At 40.8% G+C, this 13,476-nt stretch overlaps 1 protein-coding gene across 3 annotated transcripts; it reads left to right on the top strand.

Moving 5' to 3' along the window:
• The first annotated feature begins 429 nt into the window (after positions 1-429).
• On the top strand, positions 430-8,781 carry LOC131256058 (uncharacterized). 3 transcript variants are annotated; one of them, XM_058257088.1, is made up of 4 exons: positions 430-586; positions 1,840-2,340; positions 3,181-4,387; positions 5,367-8,781. In XM_058257088.1, exons 2-4 carry the CDS (start codon positions 2,138-2,140, stop codon positions 8,370-8,372), a joined length of 4,416 nt encoding a protein of 1,471 aa, XP_058113071.1. In that variant the 5' UTR covers positions 430-586; positions 1,840-2,137; the 3' UTR covers positions 8,373-8,781. The 3 variants fall into 3 exon arrangements, with proteins under 3 accessions (XP_058113071.1, XP_058113072.1, XP_058113073.1); XM_058257089.1 differs by having other exon boundaries at positions 460-590; XM_058257090.1 differs by lacking the exon at positions 430-586 and adding an exon at positions 594-728.
• Positions 8,782-13,476: the final 4,695 nt, after the last annotated feature.

Raw genomic sequence — 13,476 nt, 5'->3', positions numbered from 1 at the left:
TTTAGATCTACCATTATCATAAAATAACTGTTATGCATTCATCTGATCATCTGATTAGTGGACATTTATCGGACGGTGAAAGATGAAAAAATCCGACGGTCATGATTCAAATGTGTAATATTGTTTAATAATCTGATTTTAGGTTTTACATTGGAGTTCCATACTTTAGACGGTTTGGGTTCAATCTATGTATCCAAAATTTATAATTTATAAGTGCCTGAGTATCAAGAGACATTGTCTCGCAGAGTATAAAATAACTCTTACTAAGAAAATAAAAATCAAGTGTTCAGCTTTTCTTTCAGTGGAGTAATTTGTATTTTTAAAGTAGGGGTATTACTGTAGTTATAGGCAAAAGCAAGGTCGAATTGTAAATACATGAATATTTCAAAATTTAAAAATAAAAATAAAAATAAAAAAAGCCCTTGCGTAGAGTAGGTGTAGGATAGGACAGGTCTCTGTAAAAATCCATCCCTCCTCTCTCTCTCATCTCTATCTCTCTCTTGGGTTGCTGTAATTGTACAAACCTGCTTTTGGTGGAGAACCAGATGCCTTTGATGTGCGTGGGTGGTGCTGTTTTAAAAAAACTGTAGGTGGTGAAATCTCTCTCTCTTTCTCTCTCTCTCTCTCTCATTTCTACTTTCTTCTCTATCATGTTCTTCTTATCTTTTGTTCTCTTGCCTATGGAGTTTTGGGGTATAACCCATGAAGGGAAGTCCTGGAAGTAGAAGGTTTGTGTGATTTTATGCTGATTTTTTTATTTTTTTTTAAATTTTTATGTGATTTTTGGGGGGATTTTGTTTTTTGTTTTTTGTTTTTTGGGACTCGTTTTTAAGAATTTGGAGTTGGGTTTTGTTTGGAATTTGATTATATGACGAAACCCAAGTCTTGTTTGGTGGTGGTTGTTTATGATCTTATGGGGTTTTATTCCTTTTCTTGGTCATTTTCTTTGAGAATCTGGTCATGAGTTTTCTTTAGATTTGCTTGTGATGGTGTGTCCCAAGGTTTCTTTTGGGTTTTCTGGTTTTTTAATATGAGTTTTCTTCTCATTTTATTTTTTTTGCCTTTGGGGGGTTTTCTTTTCTTGTTTCTTGAAGAGGGGTTTTAGTTCTCTTCATGCCTACCTTTTTCATGGTTTTGTTAGTGTTCTCTCTCTAAGAGTCTTGAATCTAGTTTTTTTATTTTTTATTTTCTCTCTCTTTCTTTTGATTTGGTTATGATTCTACCCAATTGCATGTGGGTTTTGTTTTACCCCTCATTCATGAGTTTTTTGGTAAAACCCATGAGAGGAGAGGGCCTTGGAAGTTGAAATTTGTGTTATTTCATGGTCTATTTTCCTCATTTCTTTTAGGAATCTTTTTGTGGCGGTGTTATTTTATCCTTCATTTCTCTTGTTTCTTTGTATCTGGTCTTTGGATTTGCTTTTCTAAATTTGCTTGTGATTACAGCTATATGTTTTTTTGGTTGGTTCTCCCGTAACATATCCTACTCTCCCTCTCTCTTTTTTCTTTCTTCCTTTCTCCAATCTTAGTCTGAGATTTTATGTATTGGGTTTTCTTCACTGGCTTTCTTTTTTATGATTTTGCCTATAACTTCATGTGGGTTTTGGGCATCTTCATTGTCTTGCTTTGCTCACATAAAATTACATTATAGAAGCTTCTAGATGCGTGATTTATGGCGTTTTTAGCTTGTTTGATTTCAATTTTTCATGGGTTTCGTCCTTGCGATTTTTCTGTTTGGGTACTCTACATAAAATAACATTCTAGAGGCATGTAGAAGCTGCGTATGTATCGTCATGTGTGGATTGATCTCAACCATTGGTTTCGTTTTCATTATCTTCAGGCATCAAATCAAGGGTCCATAGAAGAGGAGAGAGAGAGAGAGAAAGGAAGAAAGAGAGAGAGAGAGAGAGGACAGGAGAAAAAGGTCTATTTTTATCTTTATATATTTTTTTTTACGGGGGGCTGATTTTGGGGAGTTTTGAGTTTTGGGTAATTTGAGAGGCTTTTGGTTATGCTGGAGGCTAAGTACAAGAGGAGGAGGAGTCCCAGTTCCAGCAAATCTCTTCTTGGGACTGTACCAGTAGTGGAGAGAGAAAGAGAAGGAGAAGCAGCAATAAAAAAGAGAAGCCTCTCTTCAGATGTTATCCATTGAAAATCAACCACCAGATCATCTCCCATGTTCTACCAGCAGGATCCCAGGTCTGAAAGGTGATGAAAGGTCTGTTGCTGCTGATCTTGACAAGCTTTCCTTGCAAGAAGAGGAGACTGCTGCTGTTGCTGCTCCACATCTTGGGACATCAGGCCTTGCCCAAGACACCCATCTCCCTCATTTCTCCATAAGGTCTTTTTTCATTTCATACCCCCAATGAATTGATTTCTCTCTCTCTCTCTCTCTCTCTCTCTCTCTCTCTCTCTCTCACCCACCCACACACACACACACACATTTCTAACTGTTTGAATTGGATGTAAAGCTTACAAGTGACAATTTCTTGTAATTTTGTTGACATTAGTGGTTCTCTTTTTTGGGGTTTTTATTTTTTTAATGAATCAGTTGGTTCGACGAAGGGCTGAATCTTGCAATTCATCTGTGGCATCTCTTGGGTTTTCTTCTATAGCTTGAATCCTTATGAAAGCTTTCGTTGCCACCACTGTTTTCATTGGGTTTTTTAGGTGGATCTGAAATGGATGATAAGGGTACTAAGCTTAGTATATGAATCGGTTCAACGCTGTGCTGAATCTGTTACTTTCTTTTAATAACTTGGGTCTTCTTCTTTTTCTTGGTTGAATTCATGAAATCTTTAATTGATTTCTTTCCTCTTGAGTTAAATACAACATGGTTGATTATGATTTAAAAAGTCTTTCATGAAATTTGGAAGTACTCTTCTCCATTGCAATTTATTTTGTGATTTCATGTCCCCCGCCTGAGAACCACTAGATGGGGGTTTTTTTTTTTTGGAAGAATGATCAATCTCCTCCTTGGCGATGGATCTACAGTGGCATCTTTGCTTATGAGCATGGTTGATGTCTTCTCTTTTAGAACTCCTAGCATATGATAACAAGTTGAGATGATTTGCTGGAGGATTTCTTCTATTACCTATCTGTTATTCATGCTTATATGAGTTAGTAAAATAAGATGTATGAAAAATTCAATTCATGTTAAGTTCGGTCGTTTGGCTTGCAGAGATTATGTTTTCAATGCGCGGAGCAAGGACGTAGAGGTGAATTGGCCATTTCCTCAGCAATATCTGCAACTTTGCTTGAAGCATGGCATCAAAGATATATTGCCGCCTTTTGAACCTCCTGATTCGGTAAGAGCCCAGTGTAGCACGAAGGGTGCAGGACCTGATAAATTGACAGTCAGTGTAGAGGGTGATGAAACATTAGCTGAAGGTGATTTGTTAGAAAAGGAAGATGCACATTCATTGGATTCGGAAGCTGATGGTATCAATTGCTTGGTTTTAGAATCTTCAGATCAAGCTCAGTCTCCATCATCAGCAGATGGGAGTTTGGATGGTAGATCTTGTTCAAATGAGGCTGGTGTAGTTGGAGCTACTGCATCTACGATTACTAGTCACGTCCAAACTGATAAGATCTCAAAATGTGCCAACCAAATTCATTGTTCAGTTAATGAAATCAGTGGTTCCTTGGAAGCTTCTGTAGAACTTGAAGTTGCGGGTCATCACCACACCTCCAAAAAGATAGAAAGCTTGTGTGGACCGTCTGATAGGAAGTGCCGGTTGATAGTGAAATTGGGTGGTATCTCTGAATCCAGCCGTGCGGAAGAGATAGTGTCGAATTCTAGTGTGGCTTCGGAACCCATGGCTTCTAAGGTTTGCCCTGTTTGCAAGACATTCTCTTCCACTTCAAATACCACCTTGAATGCTCATATTGATCAGTGCTTGGCTGTGGAGTCTACTTCCAAGCGGGCCACAACAGATGTTAGCAAGCATAGAGTTAAACTGAGGAAGAAAAGGTCGATGGTGGATATTTGTGCAACTGCCCCCAGCTGTACTTTGGAAGATCTCGATCGGCGGAATGGCACGAACTGGGCCGTGGAATGTAGCCTGCTAATGCCTAACGGTGAGGTTCGCCCGGAAACCAAAAGACAAAGACTGGGCAAAGTTGATTTTGTTGAAGATGAGGATGATCGTGCAGTCTATGTGGATTCAAACGGAACGAAGCTTCGGATTCTGTCAAAGTTTAGTGATGTGGTGGCACCAGTGGTAGGAGATGATTCTGTACTGAGGAAGCATGCTAAGGATTCCAAGGAAGGCAAGAGCCATCTGGTTGGCAAGAAGAAGAAACGACTTGCTGGGAAATGCTCTAAACAACTGAAATTTAAGCCTCAAAGCAAGAAATTGTGCTCTCTCAAGCTGTACAAAGATGAGGTATCTTTCTCTTTCTGGTTCTCAATGTTTTCGACAGCTTTAATTTTGAGTTACATATGTAGGATTCCTACTGATATAGATGACGGAAATTCATTGTTAGAACTTGTTTTAGGGCATGTTTGGATAGGTGGAATCCATGCGTATCCTATGGAAAATGTAATGATTATCCAACAATAATTTCCCCATTAAAAAAAAAAAAAGGATTCCGAAAATGGGGTCCTATTTGGATAGCAACTGGATTTCTCAAATTCATTAGACAACAGTGACCTTATTTCTTGTGCCAGAGAATTATAAGTGGATTAGAGTAATGATCATAGCATGGAATCCAAGTTTATAAACAGCCCAACTGTCTTGTCAGTGGAAAACAAATTCCATTTCTACAGGAATTCCGTGTATACTTACAGGCCTAGATCATCATCTCTGGGATTATATGATTTTTCAAGCATGTTGGAGCTTGTTATTCATCTCCAGCATGTCGTATTCTTCAAAATTATATTTGGGTTTTCATTTTGTTATTCTTGGGCGTGTCTGAATCTTCAAAATGATATTGGATTTTCGTCATTGCTTCTGAGAATTCAGTAATTCTAAGAGCTTGCAATTTGGATTTTTAACAGCTTTTGGAAACACCACTGGATTGCATGTCACTCGAATTGGATTGCTCATGTTTTATTCTAAGGAATGAAAAATTACCAAATCGTGATTTCATTAGCTATTGCGTTACTTTTATGTTGCACATGGAAGAAAGCATAACTATGACGTGAATACCGGGAAACTACATTATTTCCTTTTTCAATGACTGGTTGTAACACGTGACTTAGTTAGAAGATGCATTCATGTTGCCGGTTATAATCCCATCTTACGGATTTTTCTCATGTTTTGGTCTGAACATCTAATTTCCTATTAGTTTGAAATGCTTCCGCAAATTCAATAGCATGAGATCCGTTATTCAGTGTATCGTCAATGGATTGTTGGTAATCAGATTTGTGAGGCGTCGGATCGGAAACACCGGATGGAAAATCATGAGGAGAAGGAAAAGTCCTTATCTCAATTACTGAAAGCGCGGGACCCAATCAAAGCTAGTGAGTCTGGAACTTTAAGACAGTGGGCATGCTCCAAACGGACTGGCCATCTAAAGAAGTTCAGCAATAGGGATGGCTGTGGGGGAGCTGTGGGGGATCCAGCGCCACCTGCAACTCGAAACCCACAGATTGAGAGCAACCAGCCAACGTCGGGAGATCCTCCTGCTGAGAGAAGCAACATTCTGAAATTCTCAAGGTCGTCCGAGAATCCTGCCACTTCCCCAAGAAGCAAGAGAGTTGAGATTCCGTCGAATACCACAAACATTATGGATAATGCAGAGAAATCCCTGAAATCAGTTGAGGGTGATTTCGATCGATCAACTGAAAGTGGTTCCGTTGCTGCCAACGGCAGTGTGTTGAAGTTCTCAAGACCTTCGGAGAGTTACGCGGCTTCTCCGAGAAGCAAGAGAGTAGAAATAAATGCAGGTGTTGCCCGGTCATCTCCAAAACCATTCAAAAACCAACCCTTCTCTCCAAAAGCCAAAAAAACCATGACTTCACGGAAGAGTATTTTACTAGGAAAACCATCTCCTTCCATGGAAGCAAGAAAATGCAGTGAGATTGACAAGCATTCAGCTTATAAGAAGTCTCAAGAGGATAAACGGACGGTTGAAAAGAGCAGACGGGTTGAGCACTTTCTCTCTGATGCTGATATGATCCATGGTTCCAGCAAAACTTTGGGACCCAGCTCAGATTTGATGAAGAGTTTGAGGCGGTCTGAAATAGAGGAGAGTGGCGATGAAGTGTCTATCGGTAGAAACAACATACTGGAATCCTGGCACACGAGGGATCAGGCCATAAGCATGTCTTCACAGCCGGAAACCACAACTTCAAAAAGGCTGGATCTGGCGGCTGAATGCCATAACATTGGGATGTTTGATATGGTAGATTCCCAAGATGAAGGCAGTCCTCATCCATCCCCAAGTGTGGATGTCACCCCATCCAAATCGGACGACTGGGAATCCTCCGCTGAAGAAGTCCCGGTCAGTGGTGACACGGACATTGCATCTTCCTCCGAGAAAGCCGTCGAAGACACCATGGCAGGAGGGTCTAGCGAAGCGCAGAGTTCGGATGGAAATGCACTAGCTGCTCATTCCTACATGCAATCACCATCTCATGAGGATGAATATATGGGGCACACAAGCCAAACTGAAGCATTCATGGAGGATCGGGAGATTGGGTATGTTGATGAAATCGGTGATGAGCTTACAGGGCTAAATTCTCAGATGACGGCGGAGGCTGATTCTAGGGTGGAAGATGATTCGTTGTCTGATATCCAATACCCTAGGTGCTTGCCTGATCCAATGCCTATTCAAGGATCAGGACGGTGTTTGCCGAGTCCTGGCAATGCGGGACACGATGGTCTTCAGGACAACATGTCGATGACGTCAAGTGGACCCCAATTCACCCAAGATCAAGGCAAGTCAGTTGATAGGGACCTGTCAAGATCTCCCGCTTCCGTAACCTCAACCATCTCCCCGCCACCAATGGAAAGATCCAAATTAAAAAGTTCGGTGGGGCTTCCACTGGTTCAAGATATTGCATGGCCATTAGTGGCAAATGTAGCTGAATTGGAGAGAATGAAGTCAGAGAGGGAGAACCCGAAAGTTGCAGTTCCTCCAGCAAAGGAATTCTCTAAAATATCAGATGATCAGCCATGTTGCTGCTCACGTAAGGAAAGCATTTCTCGGGTTGCCACCTTATCATATCAAGAACCACAGCTCCTGAGGCGGAGAAACTTCATGGGCCCCATGATGCTGCCTATCAAAGCGAAGCAAACAGCTTCAAATCCGTATTTTGGGCATGAAATCTCTACCTCGTCCAGCACTTATCCAACCTCGAGAATGGATGAAATGGTCATTCCTGGCTCGGAATCGCCCATCGGTTCTGTTTCCATGAAGCTGCCTTTGGATGCTGTGATGAAGTTCCCAAATTGCAGCAATTTCGAATCTGCTGCCCAGTCCTCACAGGCCGATCCTCACCAACCATCTCCAAGTCCCGTCTTGAGGTTGATGGGAAAGAACCTAATGGTGATGAACAAGGAGGAAGACGAAGCCATGCAACTCCGAAGGGCTCCGCAGTTCGGTGCTCTTGGCCCACACGATCATTCCAATGCAAAGTATCTGACGCTTCTTGGATTCTCAACAGGCAATGTCCCGAATCAGGATGGCATTTCTTTCTATCGCCAGTCTACCAATGGCTCCGCTGTCTACGGCAATCCTTGCAATCCTCTACCGAATTTCAATGTCGGCGTTCCAAATGGTTACCGAAATCACAGTAACTCAAAAATGGTCCACCAAACTCCGCTACATTTGGCCGAGGGTCATCAGCAGGCCATGAGCATGGGAGCTTTCGCAGCGCCTGCCTTGCAGCCGGGGCCGAAGGGCCTAAAAACTGACTCGCAACCACAACAAAGAAGGCTGAATAAGAAACTCAGCTCCCCATTTGCATACCATGTCGAGAGGACAGCTCCTCACCACCGCCAACGCCAGAAACCTGTTTCCACCATGCAAACTGCCAATCCCATGAGGGAGGTGATTGTCATTGATGATTCTCCCGAGTTGGAAGCAGATTTGGGCAAGGGCAATGGGAAATATGCCATGGGAACAAGAGGAAAGCAGCAGCAGCCACTAGTGGGCATTTTGCCTCCGATGGCTTTGAATTCAAATCCAAGGCCGTTGAAAGTGTTTTCTTCCTTACCATTGCACAATACTTTCTCGAGGGAACCGCCCGTGGGCCCACCAAAATCCAGTTTTCTAATGTCTTGCCCTGTGGCGAATGCTAGCTCTACGAAGCAAGGTCCCCCGGAAGGCCCCAGCATTCTTTCACCAAATCCTTTTATGCTTCCGTCGCCTCCGACAGGGTATCTCAACTCCCCACTTTACTATTCTCCAAGCTTGCGGTAGGCGAATGGTGATGGCAGTCCTGAAACCGATTCTCTGATGCATGAGCTTCTGGGGGCTCAAGCCATTTTAATCAGCGGCGTCCTTTGGTGGGGCCCGGTTAAATCCGTCGGTTTCAAGATTGGTTTTAACCAGAGAGGCTAAAATCTTCGGATACTGACTTTGTGGGCTTGTGGGGTCCCTAACAGGATTGTCTCCAGTGCCAGGAAACCATGCATCCATTCCATCGATGGGAGACGTAAAGCTGTTCAAATTTCGCATTTTACTGATAGAGTCCTGGAGTTTTTGAGTTTGTATTTATTTGGGATGTATTAAAAATCCGTATCGGATTCAAACAGTTTTCGAGGCTGCCAATCTGCAAAACTGCAGTCGATCTTGAATAATCATGAATCTGATAGCCCCCTTTTCTCCACTGAGTTCTTCCTTATTAACACGTTTGAACCGCAGCGAACATTTTCCTGATTGAAACAGGTATTTTCTTCTCTTCCTTTTGTTCTGGCTGATTTTTTTGAAGCTTCCTAGCTTTTATCAGTGTGGTTGGAAGTGCCCCAAATCGATGTTTGTGTAAAAAATGGTGGTGGGATGATTTCCAATTTAATCTTAACATTCGGAGAGGGGTGAAAATAGTGAAACCCAGTCCAATGCCATTCACTTCTTCTGTTTTGTCACTAGCAACGGACTGTCACTTTGATGAAAATGCTGATCCCAGACCGCCGCTTCCGATTTTGGGGTTACTTCCAAACATACTGCAAGTGGGTTCTACCATCTTCTTAACATGGGTTTCTTTGATTATGTGATGTGTTCGTGAAAAAATCATGAATTGCTGAAATAACAAGTGGGTGATGTTGGTCATGTGCATGAGAGGGAGGTAATTGAAATTAGTGATAATAACGAAATGGCCCATTTGGCTAAGGGCCAATTCACATATGATCATATGCATCATTCCAAGCTAGATGAGTGGTTCCATCAGTTCTTGATGTGGGCCCATAGTCAATTTTCTTCATAGGAAAGAGGAATGTAATCCCCGGATTTGGTTATCTACTTTTCAAGTAGTGAAATCAAGTGGCCCACCTCTGAACTTTGTGTCCCCTAGTTGAACAACCAAAGAGGATGGATCACCTAACCTCAATTCTCCATATTATCGTACACATAGATTAGTCTCACTTCCAATTCTCATTTGGTATGCATTTTAACTTGAAAGTTCTAATTAATTAACATTATGGAATTTTTGTTACTACTCTTGCAACCGTTAAATACACTCGTATCTAACTAGCTGTTCACTATTATCATTGAGGACTTGTTTACAAGGAACCGCAAGAAAATAAAATGTTTTTCCATGATTTTATGTTTCTTGCTATTCGAATTTAAAAGAAAATTGTAAATTTTTTTAACACGCACTCACACCATAGTGGATTTCACCACAATGGGTACTTGAACTTGTGACCTCGTGTTGAAACTCTCGTGAGTCTAACAGTGAGGCATGAGTAAGGACTCAACTTCTGCAGTGAGTCATTACTATTTTCTTCAGCCTCATTACTTCACCGTAAGATATGAAGAGACCATTGTATAATTAATATAAAACTTACTCTTGTCATTCAATCAAAACCACCCTTGTTTTGGAATTTGTTGGCCTACAAAAATGCTTGTTAATGATACACATAGAAAGTTTTTGTACACATGTACCCTGCCATCCAATAATAACTAATGAGAATTTGTAACATTTATTTCAAATGAGCTTTTGAAAATTCACATTTTGAATTATAAGGCCGTAATTTTCAGCTCGAGATGAGCTTACCTTAATTAGTTGAGATAAGGATTAGATGATAATGATGAGTAATCTCCAATGTGTACTTGACATGTACTAAGAATCTTGGTGAAAGAAAAGAGGAAATCCACTAACCGGAAAGCACTTTGGCAGATAATCAAAGATGAAGGGCTGCTAATGCTTTATTATTTTATCCACTTATTTCAAATGAGCTTATGAAAATTCACATCTATGTTCGTCATTAGTTACTAATCAAGAGGAGAAAACAATATTGAAGAGATTAAATTTGATTAGAATGAAAAATACCCATTAAGCATAACCATGTTAAAATGCTAATCATCACTTCAAAACTATGAAAATTTAGCCGTTATACCCTTGGATATAGAGAATGAAAGAGCTCATCAAGAAAAGTACATGAATGAATGAGAGAGACAGAGAGAATCATCTCAAGTTGATGAGAAATAGATGGGATGAAATGGGTCAAAAGAGGATTCTATAGTAGCCGTTAGATGCTGCTCCACTATCTCTACGTACAATAGCCGTTGGATTACCATTATCTTCACCAAGAAAATCTCCCACCTCATTTTTCTTCATTTTGCCTTCTCCATGTATTTTCTCTTTTTGCTCAAGGAGTTATTTAATACTCTGGTTGCATATGTTGCTTGATACACATGCATATAAAAATTGTACGCATGATATAAAAAGAACTCAAAATTAAGCGAATATTTTGTTAGTTATAAATTCATAATGGTACCCATAATTCGGACGGCTACTTTTAATTAATGACATGCCACGTAAGCAATTTTTCAGTAATTTCTGACTGCGTGCGTATCACCAATCATAGACTGCAGAGCATCAAAGCATATCTCTTTTCTCTTATTTCTTTTTTCTATTGCTTTTGTTTTCTTCCCATTTCGCTTTGTGGAATGTGCATTGCATGGAAAAAGCTAGACAATGCCATAACTCTGCGGGAGACCGGTTCAGCGACGTGGCCCAATCATATTCCTCCACGTCATCCTGTAGAGGAGGAGCAAAGCATAACTACTGCAATTGCCGTACACCCCCACCGCCTCGGGATTCGCGTGAGGGGGGTATCGCTATCGTGCGCTTCCTATCGTGTCAGGAATTTGATACTCCGGCAGAGCGTAACAGTTTCTACTCGCGCACTTAGAGATTTTCTATTTGTGATTTATTTATTCAAATTAAAACCGTCCAAATCGTGTCCCAGGAGTGGATGAATGGTCTACTTTTTTTCTAAACGAATTTGACCGACTAAATTTCCGGTTTTTAAGTATTCAGTGGACGGATTAAACTGGAGTTAATCACTGGTTCAGGATCAACGGATTAATTTCAATTACGGATGGGTTTGGATTGATCAATCAATCTGATTGTTGAATGGTTAGCTTTCTACAGCGGGCCACATAAATCAAACGGATTAGATTGAATTAATATTGTCCAAGTGTAGAAGTTCCGAGTACGTGCATATCGATCATCGTGCTCTATCTGAGTATTAAATGATTCCTCAATAGTCTGGCGCATTGCGTGCATTCTCTTTCTGTCCTCTCGACAACGTGACAAATGTCCCTGATATTTTGAAACGGTCGCGATAATTTAGTTAAACGATATTATCGTAAGAGTATCGTGATATATTCATAATCAAAGGGCGTACTAATTTCCCTCGATTTTATTGCTTTTTAACGTGAAAGCCATATAGAAATTAAAATAATTTATTTTATTACTACATATTTATATTTTTAAAATTTTCTAAATTATAATAAGCATTTAAATTTATTTTTTTGGGAGATTTTTCCATTAAAATCACGAGGAAATGAAAAATATGAAAATATCCCGTGAAATTCCTAAGCCGAGAAATTGCCTAGAACCAGATACGTAACTGAGCTCTGGATTGCAGCTAACATGCGCCTCTTCTTTCCTACGCTTCATCGGATCTCCGTAGCGATTTGGCCACCCTGTCGTCTGGCCCTTGGAAAAGTGATTCCAACCAGTCAGCTGCTGGATGTGGGACCCACCACCTAAGCGTGTCCCTGGCGGCTCAGGTTAGCATGAACAGGACATGATTCGGTACCGTTCAGGAGCACATGTGCGCCGGAGGCCTTCTAAGCGCTGCTCATCAACGCACAATCCACACGTGTGAGAGATCCAAGGTTTCCGTCAGGTGGGCCCCACCACTTAGATTTTATGGAACTCAATCATCAAGAGAATAGGAGTCGCTGGGAAAAGTTGTTTCAGCCGTCCGTTTGTGCTACCTGCGACCTTACTCCTTAGGAGTGAAACAGCACGATATTTTTGGCGGGGTGATGGAAATCTCAGATCCCTGTCCGAACTGGAAGCGGATTGGCTGGTGTATCCAAACCGTCCATCCATTTTCCGAGCTCGTCTTAATGCTTGAGACGAAAAATAACGCAGATCTAAAGATCACGTGGACCACACTGCAAAAAGCAGTGGGGGATTGAACGTCTGCCATTGAAACCCTTTTGGGGGTCGCAGAAGTTTCGGATCAATATGAAATTTGTTGTTCCTCTTCATCCATGTATTTTTGACCTTATGAACAGATTGGATGGAAAAAAAACGTTATGGTGGGCCCTACAAATTTTTTAACGATGAAAATCATTATCCCATGCTGCTATTTTTGGTGTGGTCCATTTGAGCTTTGGATATGATTCATTTTTTTATTAATGCTCTAAAATGATCTCTAAAAATGGATGAACGGTGTGGATATAATAAATACATCATTGTGGGGCCCATGTAACTTTGATCTCCTTTGAACCGTTCGTACAACTCGGAACTCGATCGCACGACACGTATCTACACCAGCTATATAGGTTCTGCCCCCATTAATCTCGTACGTACGAAACACTTGAGAGTCATGCAGGAGGTTGGGCCCACCGTGATGATAACAGGCGTGTAAGAAGCAAGAACACACGTTATGATGAATCAGATCGTTGGTAGATTTAATCTGTACCGTCCACTATTTTCACACAGGAAGTGGGTTGGTGACTTGACATTTTATACAAATGGGATCTAGTGTAGGACATTGTACGTTGGAATATTATTATATTTGCTAAAGGAATGATATGTTCTATGTTACTTTTATTGATAATGGCTAAAATTTCTTACCGCTTGTTATTATTTCAATTAGGATGTGAAGGAGTGAATGGAGAAATGCATATTAAATGCACGTATAATAGTGTTTAATTATCTAAAACAAAATTTCTGGCTAACAAATGGTATTTAAATAAAGATTTTATTTCCTTCCTGAGAGCTGATATAATTATATTAGTGTCTATAATTAATTGCTCCTGTGTAATACGAATTGATAGA

The sequence above is a fragment of the Magnolia sinica genome, chromosome 9, assembly GCF_029962835.1.
Source record: "Magnolia sinica isolate HGM2019 chromosome 9, MsV1, whole genome shotgun sequence".
NCBI lineage: Eukaryota > Viridiplantae > Streptophyta > Magnoliopsida > Magnoliales > Magnoliaceae > Magnolia > Magnolia sinica.
This window is presented reverse-complemented; position numbering and strand designations above follow the sequence as displayed.

Excerpts from the sequence above, each read along its gene's own strand:
- LOC131256058 (XM_058257088.1), top strand. The coding sequence starts at position 2,138 with ATGTTATCCATTGAAAATCAACCACCAGATCATCTCCCATGTTCTACC. Across the intron at positions 2,341-3,180 it reads CTCCCTCATTTCTCCATAAG|AGATTATGTTTTCAATGCGC; the intron begins GTCTTTTTTCAT and ends TTTGGCTTGCAG. Across the intron at positions 4,388-5,366 it reads TCAAGCTGTACAAAGATGAG|ATTTGTGAGGCGTCGGATCG; the intron begins GTATCTTTCTCT and ends GTTGGTAATCAG.